This window comes from Varanus komodoensis, unplaced genomic scaffold (assembly GCF_004798865.1).
Source record: "Varanus komodoensis strain SLA01 unplaced genomic scaffold, ASM479886v1 scaffold6_4, whole genome shotgun sequence".
In the NCBI taxonomy this organism is placed as follows: Eukaryota; Metazoa; Chordata; class Lepidosauria; order Squamata; family Varanidae; genus Varanus; species Varanus komodoensis.
Window position 1 is genome coordinate 19,639,135 of NW_025336347.1, and position 25,448 is coordinate 19,664,582.

The 25,448-nt window shown below is 47.6% G+C and overlaps 1 protein-coding gene across 2 annotated transcripts in view; it reads right to left on the bottom strand.

Annotated features, from left to right (window-relative positions):
* Positions 1-25,448, bottom strand: part of PLXNB1 (plexin B1) — a 134,957-nt gene that overhangs the window by 46,334 nt on the left and 63,175 nt on the right. For both annotated transcript variants that reach the window (XM_044452023.1, XM_044452024.1), the window contains exons 4-12: positions 23,488-24,628; positions 13,321-13,503; positions 9,479-9,607; positions 6,446-6,546; positions 4,520-4,652; positions 3,752-3,908; positions 2,405-2,513; positions 2,169-2,277; positions 516-1,391 (exon numbers count right to left, since the gene is read on the bottom strand). In XM_044452023.1, the coding sequence (XP_044307958.1) occupies positions 516-1,391; positions 2,169-2,277; positions 2,405-2,513; positions 3,752-3,908; positions 4,520-4,652; positions 6,446-6,546; positions 9,479-9,607; positions 13,321-13,503; positions 23,488-24,627 (2,937 nt within the window). In that variant the 5' untranslated portion in view covers position 24,628. The remainder of the gene's footprint in view (positions 1-515; positions 1,392-2,168; positions 2,278-2,404; positions 2,514-3,751; positions 3,909-4,519; positions 4,653-6,445; positions 6,547-9,478; positions 9,608-13,320; positions 13,504-23,487; positions 24,629-25,448) is intronic.

Here is a 25,448-nt window from a genome sequence, read left to right on the forward strand (position 1 = left end):
TTCGCATTTTGCTCTGCCCCATTTCCCCTTCAATTCTATCCACTGCTATGGAGCCACAAAGAGCTTTTCTGAAATTGAATTCTGCCCCCAGGCTGAAAGAGCTCTGACACCCCTGGAACAGGGAGAGCTGCTCTTGCCTAATAGCTCCTTTTCTCTTCCCAAAGTCCCAGTGTGGGGTGGTATTTGGCCCTGGGGGTGGGGTGGGCACAAAGGGAGGCTTAATCTTTCCTGTCTCAGCCACTTTTCTCTAGAAGATCCTCCCTAGTCAGTCGCTTCTCCTCCACATCTCCCTGCTTGCCTAGCATCTGCAATCAGGCATGTGTAGGGGAAGGGCAAAGTGGTGGAGGCGGCATCTGGGTGGAAAGGCAGAGAAGGGTTACCACCTTCCTTCCTCTCTGCTCCTTCTTGGCTGCAAAGCACCCCTCTCCTAGGGAGCTCTGCAAAGGAGAAAGGCAATCCCTGCAAGGAGCGGCGGCAGTGTACTCTTTCACCCTCAGGAGAAGCACAAGACTCACCAAATCCAGAAATCCTGGTGCATCATACTGATAGTCCAGCCCTGGGTGCATGATTCTGGGGAAATCAGAGATGTCACTCTCAGAGGAGTCTCCGTCGCCTGAGAGAAGGATGGAGGCAGAGAAGGAGGACGTGTCATTCTCAGGTGGCAGTGAACCCAGCCATTCCTCGCTGTCCTTGGATTCTGTGCTGTCCCCGGGAGGAAGCCGGTCTGGAAGGCCCGCCGTGGGGGGCACCTCAGAAAAAGGCAGCTCTGTCTCCAGCTCTTCGGATGACAGGTCGGCAGGAGAGGTGGAGGCATTCCCTGTCAGGTTGGAGGGGAGGGTAGTTGGGGCGGGAGTCAAGGGGGCCTCTGGGACCGATGGCGAAACCGGGGCTGTGGCATTTCCGGTGTCTGCGGGAGCGGTTGGTGCCTCCACAGTAGGCTGCAGGGTGCTGGGAGGGGCAGCAGAGGGAGGGTCAGTGCCCCAGTCTCTGGGACCAAGGACGGGTTCTGAGGTAGGGTGTGCCACAGAAGTGGGTGTCTCTGGCTGGCTGCCAGAGGTGGGCTCAGAGGTAGGACCGGCAGTGGCAGGCACTTCCGTTGGGGGCAGCGTCAGAGAGTCCACCGTCGTCTCCAGCGAGGTGAGTGCATCTGAGGTTGTTGGCGATGGCGCGTGGGTGGGACGGGGGGTCCCTGGCTGTGGGGTTGCGGTGGCAGATGTTGCTGGCGGGGTGGTGGGGAGAGCAGCTGTGGTGGCGGCACTGGGGGCGGAGGTGGCCCCTGGTGTGACTGTGAGAACGGTGGGCTCGGGAGCCAGAGTTGGAGAAGATGAGGGTGACACGGCTGCGACTGGGATGGCTGAAGATGGCAATGGACTAAAGGGTGTAATCTGAGCCTGGGGGAGTGAAAAGAGGCAGAGAAGAGACAGCCAATCAGAGTCGGAAGGCGGCGGCGGCAGCAGCAACAGCAGGAGGCGAAACCCCACTGATTGCTGTCATGAGAGATTCTTGCCCAAAATTCTGACTCGGGCAGGAATGAAAATGAACACCTCCCTCCTTTAGAAAGGAGTGCTGCGGGGCTGTGCCTAGGCAACCCCATCCCTTCCAAATTCACTGGTCCTCCAGATTCCATGCCTGTAGGAAGCTGCCTTATAATAACTCAGACAATCTGCCCACCTACTGAATCATCTGACTGCACAGCAATCCCCCTACGGTGTGCGCCTCTTCTCGTTTTTTTGACAGGGAAGAGGCAACTATTATAAGTCTGTTTCCGGCCAAAGGCTCCCAAAGTAGTGAAGAGCACATTAATAACCTCAGGATTTAACAAAAATTCAATAAAACACAGATTCCCAAAGCGCTTTAAAGACTTAACAAAGTTATTCTGAGCTACTCTTTTATAGGCTGGAATGCATCTACTCCACACAAGTATGTATCATAAAAAATATTGAGCCCTACTAGTATTAAGGATGGGCAACCCTGTCAAGCCAAGCTTGGAATTTTCAAAGCTAAACTGAGTCCATCTCAATTCAGGACTGGATTGTGGATTTCATTTTATTCTTTCAGTTGGTATGAACATTGTGTAAGCTGACTAGAGATCTATTCTCTAGCACCTATTCCTAATCAATCAGGAATTCAACAGATGGATGAACAGATCAGAGGTATGAAAGACATACCCTCTCATTGTAGATAATGGCTCCTTCTTCACAGGTAGCTTTATGAGTGCAGAGGTGTTGATGAACACACCAATTACAACCCCAGTGGCTGCTCACGCATCCCTGGCATCTGAAACAAGGAAGCAAGAGGAGGCTCAACAGAGCAAAGAAGGCATGAAGTCAGTGTAATGATGGAGAATGAATAGGAGGGAGGGAGGGAGGGAGGGAGGGAGGGAGGAGAATTCTTGTGGTCTTACGGTGCTGATTTCCTCAGAAGAGCCACTGCCGAGCAATCGTAGAAGGAGAAAGCGGTTGAAGCAACGAAGACATCACGGAAGCGCACCACCAGCTGAATGGTTGTGTGGTCTGAAAACGGGAAAAAGGGCTTTCCTCAAACGCTGTTCCACAGCTACGAGGGTCCCGTTCAGACACTGAGGGTGAAGCACTAAAGAGGCGGCATGCAACTGATCCTCGCCATTCCGTTTACCTTACTGTCATTGTGCTGCAATTTGATCTGGGTGGGGACCACTACTCTCAGGTACGGGAGGTTTAAACTTTTAAGAATGCAGAGGTGTTGATGGACACATTAATTACACCCCACCTCCCAAATTCATTGTTACCCCTCCATGCAGATGAGGACGCCGAAGAGGAGAGGAGAGGAGAGGAGAGGAGAGGAGAGGAGAGGAGAGGAGAGGAGCAAAGGGTTGGATTCTGTGGGAAAAAACTGGCTGGAAGATGTAAACCTACCTGTGGGCAGTGACCTACATCCGGATCAAGGCCCCATGCACCTACACTAAGATAAATAAAATGAGGAGGATCAGCAGGACACTACGTATTTAATTTAACTGGCATTTCATCTCTGAAATAAGAGACAGTGATAGGTATGTGCAGGACACAGGACACAGTCAAGAGACAGTCAAAACTGAGAGCGAATGTGGCACCGTGGTTCGTTAGACTGGGACTGGGGAGATCTGGGCTCTGGTCCCCGCTCAGCCCTGGTGCTCACTGGGTGACTTTGGGTATGAATGTGAAAGCCAAATTCTGTGAATTCACTGCTAGCCAAACATAGTTTACAGAGTTTACTTGAATATATCCTATCCAATCAAACTCCTTGCATTATTTAAATAAAAGTACATGATTTATTGGACTGTGGAACTGAATGCCATTCACCAACACCTGATGAAACAGGAGATCTATGCCAGAGCAAGCTAACAGTAAAAGGGAGGCGTGAGTCATACAGGATTTGGGCAGGATTTCATGGGATCTGCGCAAGGGATTACTGAGTAGGATCAATGGAGACGTCTCTTTCCAGGCATGGATCAAAGGCAAGGAGCAGGGCAAGAACAGGGGATCAACAAGTAACAGGGGCGTCTCACAGATGGCCTTCCCTGTGCAGCTGCAGCAGTGTCGGTGCAGGAGACCGTGTGCAGCAGGAAGCAGGCCACCCGGCGCCCTCCAGACGCTTTGGACTCCAGCTTCAAAACATCCAGCCAGCATGGCCAGTGATCAGGAATGTGGGGAGCTAGCACCCGAAACAGCTGCAGGACCCCCAGTTGGAGAAGCAGCCCACATTCTGTGGCTCAGTTTCTGTTCCTGCCAGTCACCTGTTCCTGCTTGCAAGCCTGGGGTTTGGCTGGGATCCGGCGAGGGGCACACGAGGCCTGAACCCGTCAGCGCTGCTGGGCTCGCGTACTCTTCAAAGGAGCACGAATAGGACTCTCCATCCCGCAGGGCTGGCAAACCCAAAACAGTCAGGAATATCTGTCAACCAGAGAGCAGATCAATCAGTGCCTTGTCCTCTTAAGAAAGACTCTCTTCTTATTAGCACTGTTTCACTTTGCGAAACTGGAAGAAAATGGAGGGAAATGGGGAAGAGGGGAGGCGATGGGAAAAAGCAGCAGTACAAACAAGTAAACGGGCAGAATGCTCAAGTCTAGGTGCTTGAAAGCTCACAGTTCCTTTCTCTTTTCCAACACCAACTTGTTAACATTATTCATATACTCCTTCTTTGCCAAGAAGGCTGGTAACTTGACTTATTTTGTTGCATATAAGGGCAGAGATGGACCAAGTCAGTGTAAGACAACGTCCAGTCCTCTGCATCCCACTTCTGTGCACCTCTCCCCCCTTGACACACACCACACTTGTGTCGCTCCACTCTTTCCCATTTCCAAGGTTATTTATTCGGCTGGGGGCGGCTTCACATTACATGGACAGCAGTCAATGAAGGACTCCTGAGTTCTCCCTTCACAAAGGAAGCACGAAAAGAGGATGGGCAAATCGCTCACGCATCTGCTGTCCACGAAATGAGAAACTGCTGCTTGCAACACAGTTCCACAGCCTTCAAAAGGGCAACTCGATGTCTCGTAGCTCACATTTTTCCGTTCTTCCCGGCTGATGCTGGCTGGGCTCAGGGACTGGATGGACAGACACTGCTGGCTGGAATTAAAGCCCCAGAGCCACTGCTCGCTCACTTGGAACCTGGAGCATTCCGATCGGCGGCTGCATCTGGGGCAAGACGGGACACACAAACAGATGAAGACAGGAGCGCGGGGAAATGCTCTGACTACATAGAGAGGAGAGGAGTGTCTTTTTGGCTTAGTCAGTTCCACACTGTACATCCACAAATCTATTGACCAAGCAAAAGAGGAGGAAGAGTCCCATCCTCCTGTACTCCTCAGTCCCACTGAAGACACCACGCAACCCATTTCTAAAGAATGCTTTGATCCCAGCCTGGCAGCACTTCCTGATTCTCCTCCTCATCCTACAGGAGGGTGGAACTCCAAAGGAACTGGAGTAACTAGGTGGAACCAGTGCTCCAAAGCATGAGTGACAACAGAGCAGGAAGAATTTTTAGGGCAGTTGCTGTAGTGGCTACCTGGCTGCCCGAAGGGCCTTTCACTCAGGTTGTACTGAGCAGGAAGGGCCTACTCGTGGCCGAGGCTCCGTAGGGACAAGGAATGCCCAGGCCTGACCAGCATTTAACACTCAGTCTTCTCCCAGACAAGGAATGGACAACTTGTTGCCCTCTAGAAGTTTTGGCCTACAACTCCCATAATCCCTGACATTGGCCATGCCATCCAGGGCTGTTAGGAGTTGTAGCCCAAACATCCCAAGAGCCCCAGGTTGCCCACTTCTGCCCCAGACCTTTGCTAGGTTAAGGGCTCACACTAAGCTACTTTGCTCCAGGCAATATCCTGAGCAGACTGTCACTGAATCATCTGACCCCTGAAGTGCTCTGAGCCTCTTCCAGGCAAGGCTCTTTCCACATGGAAAATGCCATGATTCCAGTAGCATCGCCCACACCTGGCAGAATCCAGCACACACCGGATCAGCCAAGAGCCACTGAAAGAGCCTGGCCAGCCAGACCGACTGCAGAGCAGGGCTCGCCTTCCTTAATGAGGCTTCAGTTCTCCAATGAGGCAACACTCTCTTTGCTTACTTCGAATACACAAACAAGAATGCAATATAGAAAAGAAGAAAGCATCTGCCAAGTGTGCAGACCATTATATTTGTCCGGATTATAGCTAAAATCGTACAGAATGTTCCTCCCACTTTCAGTTTTTCCTATTGTCCACGCACAGTTTCCATTCTTGGCTAATGGTAGCGTTAGGAGTGGGCTGATTTACGCCAGGGAACTGGGATGAAGGCAAAGGGTTGGGTTAACGCCCCCAACCTGGGAATGATGGGACTCGTGGCCCAACACATCTGGAGGGCACCCGGCTGAGGGAGCCTGCATGACCCAGGCTGGAAGGCAGACTTGAATGGTTGCCTCTCCATATGTATTGCTGCCTTCTCAGGCGGAGGATTTGGAATGGTCATTTTGGTCTGCTCTTTGCATGGGGCAGAAGTCTAAGTGGAGAACAGCACGTTTAAGGGGCTACTGAATAACTTTTTCTTTTTTCCTTTTAATCACTTTTGTTTTGTCACCATTCCAAGTAGTAACAGTGGCAGTCAGTTCTCCTTATTGGGGGTATGATGGCTGGAGCTATGTCATGATGCAGAATTGTTCCAGTGGCACTGCTGATAAAAATGTCCTTGCCCATCTTAGGCAGAAATGGTAGAGAAGAGTGCTGCCACTTAACATAAAAACAAAGTTGTTTTAAAGCTGCAATTGCTGCCACCCTTGGTGAACCCCATCTTTCAAAAGCCATTTAGAATCCGCCTTCCCCACTCACAATTCAGAGCAAGTTTGCTAAAAAACAGAAAAAGGATCGTGGCTACTTGTTTGGCCCTCTGAGTATCCTTGCAGCCATCAAGAGTTGCCATGTGAAGCCACATAATTCAAAATGAGAGCTCACCTTCCCTGGAGGACACACCAGCCACAATACGGGTCCCTCTGGGCCAAACACGACTCACAATCTGAGAACTGGGAGCACTCAAATATGGGAATCTTGGCCACCTGCAAGACAGAGATGCAAAATCAGGGATGGACGAACCTGTCAGCTTCACACCCTTCCCTATTCTAATTTTTCCAGTCTAAATTTCAATTTAGCCTTGTGAATTCTTTTTTAAATATTCATATGAAAGTTCATGTGCATTTTCATCCACATTTCTCCTAACACATTTTTGGGTGCAAGTTTGCTTACTATACTGTAGGATTTTGTTGCAGATACAATTTGCCCTCTTTCTCTTTCACATATAAGCATGGGGAAATGCCATTTCCAAGCAGTGCCTCTCTTCTACATTTTTAAGTAAGTGCTCATATTAAATTATTAGGGCTTTCACTTTTTGAACCAGGGACAGCTTTTTAGTTCAGTGGCGGGTAAAATTAGGAGGACCTGGGGCCACATTGCTCCCTGTGAGAGCCCTTCAGGGACTGCATCAGTGAGTAGAGGTGCGGTAGAGTGAGATGGCGGAAGGTCATTTGTAGTGTCTCTCTCCGTCTTGCACACGTGCGTGTGCACACACACTCACACACGCACTCACTCACTCTTTCCCCCTGAAATATTCTTCCAACGATTTTAATGCTGATTGCTTGCGGGGGGGGGGGGGCATTTGGAACTCGCCTGCTTGATTTCATTCAAGATTCCTGTATCCTCACTGCTATTTGCAGCAAGGATCCCTTCCCTGACACTCAGCTGAATGGCAGTTACTCCGGCCACGGGGAAAGGGAGGTGGGGCAGGGCTCTGTGGGCTGCAAAGAGAGTGGCCAGGAGCTGGCTATAGCCCGGGACTCACAGGATGCCCACATGTGTTTTCGAGGAGCCAACTGCTTTGGTTTATCAAAACAATTTAATAGCTTAACACCACAGTCCTGACTTACAGGGTCCAGAATATACCCCAAGCCTCTGTAACAAATCAGTCCCTGCTTGCCTCTAATGGAAACATTACCAGTGTGGTGAAAGAGGAAAGCACCGAAAGGGAAGATCTGGGCTTGCCGAGGAGGAGCCAGCTGGGAGGGGTGGGGGGGAGCCTCTGGCAACGAACAGGAACAGCCGAGGAGCCACCGGAGGTTTGAAATTCCCGAATGGCTGGGGCAGAGCACTGTCACGTGGGGGAAAGCCTGGTGGACGGCTCATAAAGAGCGGACAGTGATAAATGACATCAGGCTGGGGGAGAGGATGGGGTAGCTGGGGACGCAGCAGCACGCAGGGCTGGGCTCTTTGTCTTAATGGACAATTCCCATCTGCCGGGCTTCCCCACCACCCCCTGCCCACCCCAACCCCTCTGGTTTGTCTGCTTTTTGTCAGGCAGTCCTTGTTAATTGCCTGAACCATTTGTATGATTAAAAGCTATCTAGTAAGTTCACACACACACATAAACACACACGTGCTAAGGCAACAGAAGCCTGCACAGATTTTGCATACATGCCAGTAGCAGGACCTTTCAAGGGCTTGCAGACATGCATGTAAATGTACCACAGTATATTCAACGTTTCCTGTGTTAATGCTGCTGCTGCTGCTTCTGCCCATCGGGTCAGTAGCAATACCTAAAGCTGACGGGGTACAGGCTCTGTAGCTTTGGCCTGACCCAGTTTAAGAATTGTTACTGAGCCTGGGTCTTTGGGAAACGACAGGTTAGGGATCAAGCAAGATCAATCAAAATGAAATTAAAGTCTGCTCTGGAAACAAGTCCATTTCCCAACTCTCACAATCAACTTTACAACTGAAGTGATTCTTCTCATTCCTTCAAACTTAATAGCCCAGGATTCCTGCTGCAGGGAAAGAAACCCCTCAGGCAATTCTCAAGCAATTGTTGCAAAGTCATGCATAACACCTAATCAAAAATCTTCAAAGCAACCATCTAAACAGCAGTGGCCTGAGAAAATTTGGGCTAATAAGATTACATACAAGTTTGTGCAGCAAGCAAGGCATCCTTTTTTTTAAAGGGTATTATGGCACCACCATTTCCCTTTATTGCTTATATAGAAATCCTTCAAATGCCTGATCAAATTCCAGTAGGCAGTATAATCCTATACATGTTTCCTTGGAATTAAGCTCTACAATAGTCAACAAGGCTTGCTCCCAGGTATGTGTCCAGTACAGAATTACAGCTAAAAGTGTTTTGATGATAATAATGCCTTCAGGGGTGTCACTTGTAACTTCAGGGGTGTCACTTGTAAATTTTGTTAAAGCAGCACAGAAAAACAGAACTCTCTCTAAGCAATGTGGCCTATTCACTGACTTTCTAAAGGAAGGAAATTTGACCATTAGCACTAATGGTCAGAAGGTACCGTGCAGCTATTCCATCTTTTTCTCCTTAATGGATTTATGAGATAAGTAAAAAGATGGGAGGAATGATGGAAAAACCTGGAGGGGTTATAAGAGGAAGTCAAAGTCTGGCTCCCCCAGATAATTCTGTGAATGCAAAAACTCATTTGGAAACCCTCTATAATAGGATTCCTTGCACTGCTCACCAAAATGTCTTTAAGCCAGATACACAGACCTGGTTCATATGTACCAAAAAAAAATAAAGCTTAGGTGAATTTACCCAATGGGCTTCTTGCTGTAGGGACCACTATTTTGAATGTTCAAACCATTCAAGGGTGCATGCTGTGGTTGCTTCTTACATGCAAATCCAGCAAGGGTGGCTTGTTGGGATGGCTGACAAGCCACTCAGAATCCATGGAGTGTTTTCGGAAAGCCTGTCAACACTCCAACAACCCACCCTTCTCAGGTTTGCACATAACAAGGAGCGAGGGCATCCTGGGCCTCGCATCTCGCATCCGATTCTTCGAAATAGCACCGCCTGCTGCAACAAGGACAACAAAAAGCCTACTTAAGGTGGCCTCTTATTCCATGCAGGTTGGGCCAAAGCTGTTCAGTTTTAGCGTGACTTGAAAATATTAGAGAGTGCTGTGACTAGAGAGCAGGGGCTCCCGTTGCTCTCACCATAGCCTGTGTCATGGCATACAGGTGCTTCCTGGGCTGGTCAAAGAAGAGGTCTCCACTCACAGGGCTGCCGGGCTGGATCACTAGAGAAGCATAGAGGTCAGTGGCTCCTGTTGCTCCCAAGAAGACCTGCAATGAAATGAGACTCAAGGGGAGGGGAAGCTGCACAGCCCTTGTCAGCCTGAAGTCCTCATACCTTCCAGGAATAAAGAAATTCTACACTTCAAATTCTGTCACTTGATTCCCCTCAAATAATGTAATGCGTTCAGAATAAACTTTGCAAAGGACATACCTTTGCTTTCTCTTCCATAAGCAGGCAGTTTTTAAACAGCCTGACTGCAACAGGGAAGGGGTGATTTTCAAGGTTGTGGACCACACTGTTATCATCCTCGCATGGCAATGCATTGCATGTATACCGCACCTTTCTTGATCTTGCAAGTAACCCAAGGTGGCTTACAGGGTTCTCCTCCTCTCCATTTTATTCTTGCAACAACAACCCTGTGAGGTAGGTTAGGCTTAGAGTCTATGACTGTCCCAAAGTCACTCAGGAACACCATGGCTGAGTTAAGGACTAGAACCCAGATCTCCCAGGTCCCCAGTCTGATACTCTACCCACGCACCATGCCGCAACCCCACTTAGCCAAAAAACTGCCCTTGCGATGCTACTGGGCTTTCAAAAAGCTTCCTTGCACCAATGGAGGCTTCAAAAACAAAATCTTGATATATAGTATGAGTAGAGGAGGGAAACTGCCTTATCTCCAGTTAGTGATCCAAGAAAAGGCAGGGAAGCTGGCAGGCTGATGGAAAACCACAGGCCAGAGGTTCCCCACCCTTGTCTTATAGTCTTTCCACATCATTAATCAGAGCAAGTCCAGATTAAATCTCGCTTTTATGCAACACTCATACAAGAACCTGTATAGTACTACCTTCTCTGGCACTCATCAGGGTAGTGCCTTCATGGAGAGAGGCTTGCTGTCTGGGGCTGGATGTTCTCCCCCACCCCCACTAGTTCCTGGTGTCTAAAAAGCTGGTTAGTTTGGTACTCCAGTGCAGAAAGAAGAGTGCACACAGCTTCCCAAGAATTTTAGCAAAGAAATAAAAGTGAGCTAAATTGGTTTGCCAACCAGCAGGGCGCTAGACTAGAGAGAGGGATAGCTTTGTTGCATTTGCCACATTAAGCTAATGTGGCTGGACGAGCACTCCCACTGTGCAACCAGGGAAATCTCAGACTCCGAAGTAGTACAAAAATGCTAATAAAGAACCAGAAAGCTGCCAGATCTACTCAGAAATAACATGCACAAGAGGGCAGAGAAGCAAGGAACAACTTGTCTCTCAGCATTTCTGTTCAATGGTACAGATAGTTAATTTTAGGCCCTGGTCATAATGGTCTTTAGACATCCTTTAGACAACTATGCACATCACTCCAGTTGGGGAGATACGCACAATTAACATTTCCCTTCTCTTCCTCCCAGCAGTCTTCCCATGCTTTACAGCTCAGAGGGGGCAGGGGAGTTTGCCAACGTTGAGTTAAAGTAAAGTTTCTGAACATGCACAGTTTTCTGTTTCAAACTCGCACAGCCCTCTTATTATGCATATCTACTCAGACATAAGAATTGCTGAGTTGAGTGGGTTTTACTCCCAGGTAAGTGTGCATGGCATTGCAGCCTGAGCTCAGCAGGACACCATCATAATGTCATGGAGAAAACATCAAGGGAGGTATTATCTCCACTCTCTCATAATAGTTGAGTCTGGAGTCATTCCACCAAACCAATTGCTAGGAGATTTAAGACATAAAAAGAAGAACTTCATGAAGCACACAGTTATGAAACTGACTTCCCAAAGATGCAGTCATGGCCACCAATTTTAATGGATTTAAAAGGGGACTGCACAAATTTCTGGAGAAGGCTATCTGTGGCTACCAGTCCAGATGATTATAGGCTGCCTCCAGTATCAGAGAGGAACTTGGGTGGGAAGCTGCCTTTGCACTCATGTCTTGCTGTGGGTGTCCCATGAGCAGCTGGTTGGCCCCAGTGTGAACAAAAAGGCGGGCTAGATGGACCCTTGGCCCAATCCAAAACGGTGCTCCTTATATTGTCATGTCCATCATGACTACAGGAGTAACATCTTATTTTCTTCTGCTGACCTCAATGTAAAACATTTCCATTGTGAATTGACACCCTTTTTACGGCCGAAAAGAGTCACATATCTTTAAAGTAAAAATAATCAAATGAGCATCTGTAGCCACGCATGTGCCCCACCTTCGGCGGCAACTGCAGGATGCTGTAGTGCCGAAGTTGCCTGCCGCTGCCCCCATCGTCTAACATGTGCCCCCGCCCCACAAGCTGTGGGGCCCAGGACTTCAGTCCCAAGGTCCAGTCCTAGCTGCACCACTGTATCTGTTCACACACTGGAAGGAACACTGCAGGAAAGTCTGCATCCCTTGGGGTGCAAATGTGGTGACTATCACAAAAATCGGAGAAGGAGCGGAATCATGAATTAACTCAGACTGCAACAAGTACTTTGCATTTGCTCTGGTATATCATGAGGACAGCTGCTGCCTGGGTTCACTGTGGAAGAAAGACGCTAGGGGGCAGCAAGGCCCAATGGTCAAAGAAAGGGTTGCTTCTTTCTAGCGTGGGATCGATCGATGTCTGAAAGCAAAGCAACAAACAGGGCACCTCCGAAAAGCCCTTTTGCTTAACAAGACAGGCAGGGGAGTGAAAGCAGCTCATGTTAAGAAATACTAATGCCAACGTGAATGATGAGGAGAGAGCACTCTAATGGCTGAAGAGCTGAATTAAGACTTAAGCTACCGATTCCCTGGGAAGGCTCGGGCAAAGCATGATGTCTGCAGACTTTTCTTATGTGCCAAGCAAGATTTATAGTGCATCTCCCTCTTATGCAGAACCTCCCCAAAACACAATCTTTCTGGAATGCAAAATGTTGGTCTTAAAAAAGCAAAGAAGTATGTTTCAGTACAAAACCCTCGAGATAAGAAAATGTTGTTCATCTACCCTACTGTGAGTTTTGGCAAACAAGGTGGTGCTAAATGCTGTTGTCAGTCATTCAACCACACATCCAACCAGCATCAATGTCTCAGATAAATGTAGATGAAGAAAAGTGAGGTTAAGTAAGAACCAAAGTTATTTTTCCAAACACAAAAATCTGCATCAAATTTGCCTGTCAAAAAATGTGTGAGTGTATATTACAAGGTGTCCTACTGGCTACAAGTATCAACTTCCTGATTTGCATTAATGACGGAACAGAAACAGATTCTCATCTTCTAGGCTGTGTACTTCTTATTGCTTTAAAAATTATCAGAAATTTGTATTGGTCCTGAAAGAAAAGAAATCTCAGTTTATAGTACTTTTTCTTTCAAAAACAAGTTCCTAGACCTCTGTGTTGCAAAGATAGGCTTCGAAGTATATAGGCCTAGTAAAATCTTAAAAGCTATGAAGATCAATGTATGCATAGAGACAGCCTCCCTCCTTCCTGATAGGACCAGTAGATTACATGATGTATGAATAAATAAATGACAGTCAAACATATGCATATTTATTTATTTTCCATAATTTGTAAATGTTTGTGATTTACTTTTTTATTTCTGGCTCTGAATTTTAATTTATTTTAATGTATGCACGCACGCGCGCACACACACACACACAGAGTCCTGCACACATTATGTAATAAACCCTTTCCCTGAAGCACATGTTAAGCCCTGCTGGGAAAAGCAATATGTGAAGCTACCCTCACTTGCTCTTGAAAAAGCACAGAAAGGCACTGCAACTATGATCTCTACAGGCATGTTCCTTTCTTCTCTGCCAGACCCAACTAACACATACCTTGTGCAGTTGTCCTTTGCTGTCCCCTAGGAATATGACCGTGCGTCCATCTTCGATGCTGACAGCTACAGCAGTGAGACGGGCATCTGGCTTTTCCAGGATTGGAGCTGCTTCGAGTGGCAGCCGGCTGGCCATGGGACTTGGGGTGTGGTCTGAACCACAGGGGTAGGCATCCAAAGTGTCCTGCAGGGGTGGAGAGGAAAGGAAAAAGAAGCAGGTTTTCCATCTGGGCCAGTCTTTGGGGGACTGGCTCTGTTGCTCAACCGCTGCACAGCCTCCTAGTAGCAGAATTCAGGAATGCTCCTTACAGCAGGAGCAGGCAGAGGGTTACCCACTGTTTTCTGGGCTCAGCTCAAGGTGCTGGGCTGAACTGTTGCAGCCCTCAGTGGCTCAGGGCCCAGCTGCCTATGGGATCCCCTTTCCTGGTACGAAATTCAGATCAGCAGGAGAGGAGGCTCGAAGGACAGCCTCGCTTGTGGGACACATGGGAAGGACTCCCTCTGGCATGGCTCCAACACTCTGCAACACCACCGGGACTGGAACTCCAGCCACCCCACTCTCCTTTTTCAGGAAAGGGCTCTAGGCATAACTTTTTAAATGCTGTTACATTTCTTAAGGTTTACAGTGTTTTTATTCCGTTATGGTGGGGTTTTTTCTCTGAACTTTTTATAAAAGTTGACTTCATATATATCTGCGTACTGATAAACAAGCAAACAAATTAAAGCAGGCTAGAAATACAAGCAAGCAATAAATGAACAGGATAGATCAGGATATACTGCTAGATTCCTTGATGATTTGTACCAGATCAGCAAACATTTCAAACTCCTGATGATTTGTTTTAACAAGAGCAGTAGCAAAAAGGACCAAACCCTGCCCCCCACAAAGTCACACTCCAAATTAAGCTATCATAATCCTCGAGCAGTAGTTAGCCAGGTTTATGTTAGCACTGCAAACCATCTCACTAGATACACATTGTACATGCAAACCACCTCACTAGATACACATACAGCTTGCAGGATGCAAACGGTGACCGGCTTAAGTCTCTGTTTTTGTACTGAACTCTGGTTGGCAGACATTGGGTTCTAGCAAAAATAATAAACGACACTGATTTTGCAAGCAGTGCCCACTCCAGGTCTTAGAAAATAGACCCTCCATGAGCCCCCTTGTCCCTCCTTCCCTTTTCCCGTCATTGCTGCCACTTGCTGGAGGGGCACAGAGCCAGGGGGCAGATAGGCAGTGACATCCAATGCTCCTTCTGCTCACCACTGACATGGTTTCGGCCAGCGCAAGATCTAGGTGGAAAGCCGCATGCAGCGGTGAAGAAGAGATTCAATGTCGGGGCTGGCGATCAGCAGGCCCCCCGTCGGGGCCCTACCCAACCGTGCCCACCCCGGAGGCCAGCCCTGCCCACAAGACTCAAGCGCCAGCCCATGCCTACATTACAGGATATTCTGCCAGGGAGTTAGGAAAGATAAACAAGCCTGACTCAGAAACTGAAAATACAGGAACCAATCTGCACAGAAACATATTCCTTCCTTTCATTAAAGCTCTCCCCACCCTTGTCCCACTTGGAAGTTGTCAGTCCCATGCTGGTTCCTAAATTCTGGGCCTTGCAAGAGCTAACAGGCAGGGATTCCACTTGCAAGGAAACAAATGCCAAGTGCTTTAGTGCCCATGGGGCTAGAACAGATGTGGTCAGACCACATCAGGTTTGCCATCTGATCTGCGGAACAATGTGACTCGGCTTACCGCTGCTTTGGTCTTGCTCCTGCAACCTGGCAGAAGCTGGTTCTGACAAGGCTCCCATTTGTGGAGAAATGAAAACGATAACAGAGAGTCAGAAGTGTGGTCTGGTACTTAGCACAAAGTCTTCCAAGGATAGGCAATCCACTCCCATGGCCTCGAGCACAGAATTCATAGAAGCCTGCTTTATGTCAGACCAGACCAGATGATGCGCAGCAATTCCCCAGGTCTCAGGCAGAGGTTTTTCCCACCTAGTCTCTTCTTAACTGTGGAGACCAGGGATCAAACCTGGGATCTTCTGCGTGCACAATAGGAAGCTCTGCCACTCAGCTGTGGACTGCTCCAAATAGAACTTACATCTCTTTTTTTTTTATATTCTGCCTTTTTCCTACAAAGGGCTCAAGGCAGCTTACATCATTCTCCTCCTCCATCTTATCCCCACAACAACAACCCTGTGAGGCAGGTTGGGCTGAGAGTCTGTGACTGGCCCAAGTCACCCAGTTGGCTCCATGACTGAGCAGGGACTAGAACCCAGGTCGTCTGAGTCCCAGTCCCAGGCTCTTAACCACTACACCACACTGGCTCTTACCAATGCAGATGTTTGCAAATCCTTCCATTAGGTTTTGTTTTGGGTTTGTTTGTTTGTTTGTTTGTTTCATAATGAGGCTCTACCTAGTTCAAAAAAGGAAGGCCAAATACTAGATGAGCTGACTCTATAAAGGAAGGTCTTGAGTTTACAAAAGCTGAGCAGGGCTGTGAAGGACAGAGCGTTTTGGAAGGCAAAGGTTGGATCACCATAAATTGGAGATGACTTGAAAGAACATTACAAGAACAACAATAATACCCAGTTCGCACTTTCAGTGCTGAATACAAATCTGAACACAGTCTGCAGGCCTTGTCCATAGATTTCCAAGTTTGCAACAAGATCTGTGAGAGCATACATAAATTTGAAAAATGCACACAAGCATACTTTAATCAACAGGAGAAGAATAAGATTCAAAAACGCACACAAAAATATGCATGAATTTTCATGTGGAAAGATAAAAAACCAAGGATCACAGATTAATCCTGTCACAAGGCGAATAAGCTGTGAAGTGTAATTTGGAGAGCTTGGACAAATGTGCTGATTGCTTGTATGCACATCCCTTCTTTATTCTTCTAAGACTCTTCCACTTTAATCATCATTTCTACATTTGCTAGTCATTTGCACTTAAAAGACACAACATTTCATGCTCTGTTTTCAAGCTTTTCTTTTGCTATTGCTTCAAGCACCCTTCTCTGCTCTGGTCCCCTCCAGATGTCATGGACCATAACACCCATCCCTTGATCATGGGTCATGCTGACTGGAGCTGATGGGCATTGTGGTCCAAAACATCTTGAAGCAAGTCATGCTGGGGCTTAATCTGATAGAGTCCAACTTCACATACCTTAAGTACGCAGTGGTTTTTTTTTAAGGTAGGGGAAACAATCTAGATGGGGACATGCCATGTGCAGGAGTAAGATTTAACCCCGTCCTGCCCCTGCTGTGATTCTGACCACCACTACTCAAAACAGCAAATAGCAATAGTTTTAAAAAATCCCATCAGCACCAATGGGAGTTAATTTTTTTACTGTCACTATTTGCCATACAGGTAGCAAGATTGTTTCCCGGGCTGCCCTCCATACAGTGGCCCCAGCCTTGATCTGATCTGCGCTTCATTTACTTTGGTTTGGACACTCATCTGAATGGGCTGGTGTGACATGGCATCCTGCACGAGCAAGGGCTTGGACCTGATGGCTTTCTTGGCCCCTTCCAGCCCTATTATTCTATGAATCAACAGTACTGGTTTTTTTAACTGATTTTGTTTCAAGTGATCTATATAATGCAATATGCATTTTGATCCCTGGAAATACTTTCTTCACCTTTATACATGTCCTACTTCCTAACAAATCTATATATGCATGTATCTAGATAGATGGATGGATGTGAAGGGTACTTCAGGTTTATGAGCACCTTTAACAAGACTGAAAGTAAAGGCTGTGGCTCCTTCTCCCCTTAATGCAGCATGCAACTGAATCATCATGGAAATTGTTCTGCAGAGAGAACAGAACAAAGTTTTTGAAACATGATGCATCAGGGACAAAGAACAATGTAATAAGATGTAAAATGTTATGGAATTTCATAGACCTTGGGGCCATGCTGGATGAGGGATGTGGGAGCGATGGTCCAAAACATATGGAGAGCATTAGATTGCCTCAAGCAAGCTAAGAACACACCCTTGAGCTCTCTTGCTGTGTTGTGGGGGGGGGGGGGTAGTGGATGTAGTCCCAAAGTTTATCTGGTTTGATCAGAACTAGATACAGATAGATTTGTTTACCTGGTCAAGTGCCCCAAAATTCAATACTGTACCAGAAAAATTAGTGTGTCTATAGAGCAAGGGCTTTTAGCCCAAGGGTTGGATTCCACTTTGGAGGAGCTTTTTGTACTTGTATTACAGTGGTGGGCAGAATCAAAGGCCAAACTGTTGCAGCCAAGATGCCAACACACAACTTTGCATTAGACAAAGGCAAGGGCAGCCTGATGGTTGTCCAGAAATCCACATTCACATGCTGCACAAAATATTTCCTGTTACAGGACATGGAAAATTGGGTGGGGGGGGGAGGTTGCAGGCTTGCTCAGTGCTTCTCCTTAGCTATGCTTAGGAGAAGGAAAGCCCTTTTGGCTCTAGGGGTTCCTCTCCTACAAAGAAAGAGCACATCTGTTTGAAAAGGGAGTTCCCACATCGCTGTGACAGGTAGTGGGCTTGTTTGACGGAAGGCCCAGGCACCCAGTGGCACGGCCAACACTCAGCAGCTCCTCAGCACCCCTGCTTTGCTCTCCGAGTGCCAGGGTCATCACAGAGCCCAGGTGAATGCTCACTCCACATCATCTCTACACAGAGATCTACGAGTCCTTAGGCCTGAGTGTAGTTCTTACTTATTTAAGCATTTTATCCTTCTTTTCACCCAAACAGGCTCCCAGAGCTGTTTACAAATGATCAGAAAAAGAAGGCAGGCCCTGCTTCCCATCAAAAAAGCATGAGACACAAGAAGAGGAGGCGCGTTCACGAGGGCTGGTGGAACGGGTGCCTCTCTCTCAGCACCACCTCCTGCAATCTTCCAGCGTTGGATCATTCGGCATCCGATGCAAATTTCCACCGCATAAAGGTAGAGACTGGCAGAGCTTGAATTGCAGGAGAAGGGGCAACAAAGCCCCCACCCCACATGTCTTTTCTGCTACCCCTCCCTTTATCTACTGTTTCATACAATCACAAGGGAGGAGGTGTGATTTAGCTAAAACCTGGATGGCAGCATATGCTGCCTCCTGGATCAGAGCCTCCATGCCCGCTGCTGGGAGAAGGCCTCAGGATCATGCTCTGTTTGCAAGCTTCCTGCTGGCACCTGCTTGCCCACTTCAGGAACAGGATGCCACCTTTGGCTTGATCTGGGTCAGCACTTCTTATGAGCTTAAAACTGGGGGGAAGCCAGGAGTAAGGCTTTTGGCTTTCATAAAGAACTCCCCATTTCTCTATGCCCGTGAATCAAAGTCCTGTGTTGGAGGCTAGAAAATGGCACCTTCTCTGGACTCCCCTGCATGAAGGAAGTGCTTTCTGCTCAGGGCCGTCCTTCCAGCCTTCCTGATCCTCCAGTGGTTGCCCAACCTCAGTGGGATCTTCCTCACCTCTTCTCCCCACTCCTCATTTTCTAGGTGGTTCCTCCTGCCATCCCCCTGCACCACCCACAGGTCCTAAGGACAAACCTACCATGCGGATTTAAATAGGCTTGAAGGAAGCTTCATTTGCAAGCCACGGTGCGGGATTTTTTCACACACCAGGTTGCAGAGCCTCCCTAATTCTGTCACGAGGGTCAAATTACACCTTACGCTCAGCAGACTTGTTGAAAAAAGCATACTGAGTGCTGGCCACTTCCATTTCTCAGAAAAAGCTGTTGTGCGGGACCCTGATCTCAATGAGGCCAGTGCTGGTGGTGGTGCGATTGAACCCCGTCTCCTGGTGTCACTTTCCTGCCCATAACTGCTCTCAAGAGCTGCTAACTCACCCCACCAGGTGTGGCACACAGCAAGCAGCCCTTGAGGGAAGAGGCTGGGTCAGAGGCAGGCTGGAATAATGCATGCTCCTGCCTGGGGTCTCCAAGGCTGTATTTTCCAGTGGGGCAAAGCACTCTTCACCCCTCCCTCCTGATACTACTGTTCGGAGTAAACCATGCCTTTCTCAAGCCAATCTGTGGGGGGAGATCTTCAGCAGAACATCGACATTGCATAAAAATGTTATAATAAAGAAAGACTGGGAGGACAAGGTTAAGAAAATCACCTCCCTACCACATGCCATGTTCCTGATCTGGATCGGGGTTCCACATGGCTGCTTTTTCCTGGAAAATGGAAAACACCCTGCACTAAGTTTGCTCTTCAAAACCTTGCTTAATGTGGCATGTAGTTTAACCCAGGAAGACATGCATCGTTAAGGATCCCCTGTCACCCAAATCTTAATTAGAAACACACACATAAAACAATGTTTGCAGGACTCTTGGTGAGCCGAGCCAATGATTTTCCAGCGGAAACGACCAGGCTGAACTTTTGTCTAGTGTCTGGTGTTTCTGGCTGTCCCTTTATGTTGAGAATAGATATAAAAAGCTAGCCTGGGAATTCACAGGGGAACTGGTTTCCAGAGCAAACCTGTGCAGAAAGGCTAGCTTGCAAAGCCAAGAGAAAGAGCACAGAATTAGCACTGTGCTGAAAAAGAATGCAATGAGAGAATGACCAATACCAGAAACTAGCCAAATTGAAACCGCCTCTGGAGGTTTACACACACACACACACGAGAGCGAGAGAGAGAAGTCATTGCCATTGGAGAACTGAACAAAGCTAAGTGGCACAGGAACTATGCATGACCACAATCCGATCCAACAGCAAAGCCTTCCTTGGTCTGAATAGCCCAGGGTGAAGTTCACATGCCATTGGATAAACCAGTCATTAAAATGATGGTATCCCACACACTGGCTTTACATCTGAACTATGTAGTTGAAACTACACAGCACAGAGCCAGGAAACTCAAGGGATTCATGGTTCTTTCTCCCTTGGAACCCTTTTTTATCTTCCCTGATATTTATTTTGATATAAATTCCTTTAACAATGGCATCCAGCCCCACCTATTCTTAGTGTTCTCCTTATTCTCCCTTCCCTGGTCTTCTGCATCTTGCACATTTAAGTTGTTGGCTAAAGGGAAGATGTTGTTCTTCTACTAAGGAGGGTCCAAGGGTCAGCAGAAGTTGCTGACAATCGGGACGTTCAAACCTTCTAGCGATCTGTCATTTCTCAGTTTGAGAGGAGGGAAAATGGGGCCAATTCATGCAAGCAGATTGGGAGGTTTTTGCCTTTTTATTGGATTTACGAGCACTTTAAACAGAGCTGACCTGGGGGATTTTGCTGCTGCCAGTCCAGGCTGGTAATACGAAAAGCACGACCAAGTTGTGCGTATGTCAAATCTAGGCCAAGACGAACTGACGTTTAACAAAGGTGCCCCTGCCCTCTGAAATGAGCTTGAACTGTTGAACTGAAACAAACTTGAATTGTTTTAGTAAATGATATCACATGTTCTGCATTGTATCATCCATTTCATAACAGGTGAATGGGTGAAAATCACTCTGTTTTTTCACACAATGCACAGTTAACTTGTGGAACTTGCTGCCGCAAGATGCGATGAATGCCAATGGCTGCCCAGCTCATGGAGGGTAGGGCTATCAGCAGCCATGTTGGCTAAGGGGTAGCTTCCTGCTCAGAGGCAGATGCCATAGGTACATAAGCAGGGCCCTGCTGGGTCAGCCGAAGGCCTGTTAGTCCAGCACAAAGGTCTGTGGAAAGCCCTAAGTACCACATGAGTGCAAGAGCATCCTCCCACTCATGTTCCCTAGCAGCTGGTCAGCAGAGGCATACTAAAAACCAGTCTCCGGGTGGAAGAACAACGGGAGAGCACCGTTCCCTCTTGCCCTGCTTCTGGGCTTCCCAGAGGCATTTGACTGGCCACTGTGTGAAAAAGAACACTGGATTGGACAGACCTTCAGTCTGATCCAGCGGGTTTTCCTTATTTTTATTCTTTTCATACTTCCAGGCTAAGGGCTTGGATGGACTTGAAAAACAGCACCGGCTCTCAGCGGACTGCAAACATGACTCACTTATTTTGTCAGTTTCTATCCCACCTCTTCACTGAAGGTACTCTTGGCCTGCAACCCAAAGCAAGCAATGCGCGTACAGAATGTTTCTGCTGAAGGTACAGCTTCTGGTGTACCTAACACAATGTCCCAAATGTTCCCCATGTACAGCTCCGCTGCTGTGTTTCTAAATTAGTGGATTCTGGATGCACCACACAGGGAGCCTTTTCTGGACTTCAGGTCTGTTCCTGGCCAAGGCCTGGCATGGTCAGGCACCTGCGAAGGGACAGCCCCGGCTCAGGCTCTCTTGCTGGCCTAAGGTGGGTGAGCACAGACCATGCCCCTTTCCCCACTGCATCACAGCCCCAACCACTCTGGTGCCTCATCACACAAGACCACCTGTCACAGACCTCTCACCCTGCTTCATGGGAGGACCGGCCCTGCTGAGAGCCCAGCCCTTAGCTCGGGCCCCCTGAGAAGAGCCCCTTGGACGTGCACCTCCTCTTCACCACTGTAACCCGGCCATGGATCTAATTCTTGCTCTGACCCAGACCATGGATGTGAGGAGGAGGAGATCCCACTGCCCGCTGGCTCTCTGACTGGCAAACAAGCTAGCGGTAGCAGTAATGAGAGAAAGGAGCAGGAGTCGCTGGTGCTAATGGCAGTGAAAGGTGGGGGGCACCGAGAGTGACTTACTCAAAGTCTCTCAGAAATCTGGCATATAAGGTGTTCTTGCTTCCCCATTCAAAGGACCTGCAATTGTGGCCAAATGCAGGCTGGCACCCAACCCCCCCCCACAAAAAAAACCCTCCCAGGTTACTATGACAGCAGCAGCACTGATGACCCATCAAGTAAGCTGGGATTCCCGGTCCAATGACTTGGAAATGGTTTGTATCGAACTCATTCTAAGAATATGCATTTCGCAGTATCTCTGACTGACGATTACAATGAACTGGCCCAGTAGGATGGTTGTGAACAAGAAGAGTCTGACAGTGGAGAGTAAACATTTCTGCCCCTTTGACCACTCCCTCTAGGAGTTCTCAGATTTTGTTCTGCAGGGGAAAACATTAATACATACATTATATCTTAGTTCATAAAATTCCAAATAGCAATTTGCAATTAAAGCCCAAGTATGAAAGACAACAATGCATGCAGAGGTTTGCCTCCCTTCGATACTCATTATATAATGCCATTAAGTACTTACGTACTCACTGAAAAGGCTAGATCAACCCTGACTGCTCTTTAGAAGGCCAAATACTGAAGATGACACTCAAATACTTTGGCCACCTAATGAGAAGGAAGGACTCCTTGGAGAAGAGCCTAATGCTGGGAACGATTGACGGCAAAAGGAGAAAGGGACGGCAGAGGATGAGGTGGCTGGATGGAGCCACTGAAGCAGTCAGTGTGAGCTTAGGTGAACTCCAGGGGACAGGAAGGCCTGGAGGAATGTTGTCCATGGGGTCACGATGGGTCGGACGCAACCTTGCAACTAACAACAAAAGTCCTGCCTCTAGTATCACAAGCACTGTGCCTCTGTACTCCAGTTGTCAGGGAACCCAAGTGGATGTGCATTCCTATCCTTCGAGTGGGCTTCCCTGTTTAGCCACTGTGCATAGCCAAAATTGCTGGCCCAGAGGGGCCTTTTCTCTGATCTAGAATGGCCCCTATTCCTCTATGCTTGTGATGATATGCATTAGCGAATAGCCTCCTACTGCCTGTGGCTGAGAAATGAATCATGGATCTTTTCATTCATGACAACATGGTCTATGGAACTTAAAGATGAGCCCTCCCAGGTAGAGGAATTTCTGGTAAAACACAGTGCCTTACCCATTTAGGGTACTAGCCTATGCATGTATAGACAAAATCCTACTTGTTTTTTCTCTCTAAACAGAGGATTGCACTCTTAGTACCTCTTTCTCTAGGAATAACAAGGGAACATTAAAAACAGTAAAAATATCAACTGCCTGAACCAAGGTTGGACAAACTGGTGACCTAGACATGAGATAAATGGTGCAAGGGCTGTACAAGGCATCGCATGCAGCCACCCCACTGAAGTTCAGTGGGTCTGGATCTAATCGGTCCCTAATAGAAGACTACCTGGAAAGCCCATGGAATCTATCTTGAGTTTGACAATAGAAGAAAAGTGCAACATAAGTAAACCAAGTGGACAAGCAAGTTGGTCATCCCAGCATTTAGACTAACTGTCCAGATTTACCATGCATGCCATGAGCACCCACTTACTGCTGACAGCTGGACACAGATGGAGCTGACATCATATTCTATGTACGCCACCTCTGCACCATCCTCCGATCTCCCATCTTTTGTGTAGCAAAGGTCCCTGGTCTTGGTGGCAAGGCGGTCCACCTCATCCATTGTGTAAGTACAGAGAGCAGATTCCTCTCTCAGCTTCCCCGAGGAAGCCTGCCAGGCAGAGAAGGCAGCAAAAAGCACACCTCCTTGGCCTGGGCCAACATCTTCTTCTTCTCTGCTCAGCTGTGTAATGTAGGCAGCCTGCAGGAGGCTGTAAGTCTTCTCTTCACTCCTGCAGACCAGCGGTAGCTCCACGTAGGAGTAATAGTGTGAGTCATCCAGGCAGATCCTAGAAATGTAGGTCCTGTACTCCCGGGAGTGTGACTTGATATCACGCCGGTAGAATAAGAAGTAAACACTGGACCCATGAGTAAAGGATTTGATAAAATGGTGATTGTATTCCGAGAGTCGGCCCACAGCCAGCTTGGCTGTTTCCTCGTATGAGAAGATGGAAAGAAGATCCGATCCTGCTGCCTCTCCTGGGTGGGCCCGGAGATTGCGAGTTGTGATGGGAGGGATGCTGCCTCCTACTCCCCGGCTGGTGTATCCTCTGCCTACAAACAGAAAAGGCACATTGTCTTTGGAATAACCTATCAAACCCACCGTAGAAATATTTGGGTCATTCGCTGCCACATATTGAGTGTCTCCTGGTGTCCGGGGTTGGAAAAGGACGTGGTCAATGAAGTCAAGGCTCCTCTTCTCACAGATGCCCTGCCACACACTTCCACACACTATGAGCTCCTTCTCCAGCGAGTCGATCAGCAAGAGCTTGTTGTAGTTGTCTGTTTCCTGGGCCTGGGGACACTCCTGCTTGGTGACAGGAGGAAGGCAGTCCTTGCTGTCCAAGGAAGGCCCTGTGGAAACAGCCTCCTCCATCACCAGGTCTGACGTCAGCTGGAAAAGAAAGTTCGTTGCCCCAAGATAGAGTCTCCCAGAGTCAGGATCCATAATTAAATGAAGAAATTTGGTGGCATTGTGTGAAAAGGTGGCATACTGTAGTCCCTGTGGAATGACAGCCCCCAGGAGACACAGAGCAAAGAGAAGGAATGTCCCCAGAGGCATCATACTCATTCTGCAAAAGAGAACAGGGAGAGCATGGGGTTAATTTCCCTGTTGATTCAAAGACTAGCAATTGTAATTTCTTTCTTCTTCGGTACTTATAAACTAAGACATCTTAAGTCATATGAAGAGGTACTCATACCACTGAAAGGGTCTTGCACATAGCAATATTGAAATTATGGATTGTATTCTTATATACAAAGTAAAAGGAGATCACCTTCCTTGAGATGTTTCTGTATATTATCTGACATCTCCTTGTCTGTGATCTGCCTTGAGCTCCTTGGGCAGAAGGCAGAATATAAATGCAATGAATAAAATCTCTCCGATAGTTATGTTCAGTCAATTTTATGGCCATTCTGACAATACAGCATGCCTTAGAAAAGCATTCTTTCAATACTGAGGTGTGTACATTATGATCATCCTGTTTCTATTCAATTGCTATTTTTGCTGAAGTAATCAAGTTCTAAAACTGATCATAACATTCATAGCTGCACCATGTCCTTCAAATATCTGAGCAATATAACCAAGAAATTTAAGTGGGAGAAAGCAACGATCAAACCAATTACAGTAATAATTCTCTACTCCCACAAAAAAGTCATAATCAGTGAGCCATTCTCAATTCTCAAACCAAGTGTGTATCCAATAATAAGTCCAGCATGGAGTCATAAAACCCTGTATCAAGAGCTGCAGTAAATTCGCATGTCATTAACCTAGTTTGCATATCTTCTATTGAATTTACAGCTGGTGGATATATTTCACATTCTACAGAAGCTCCATCATGCTAAAGAAAATCCTTATTCTTCATGAAAGGAATTTATCTGTGGGGAGGGGAG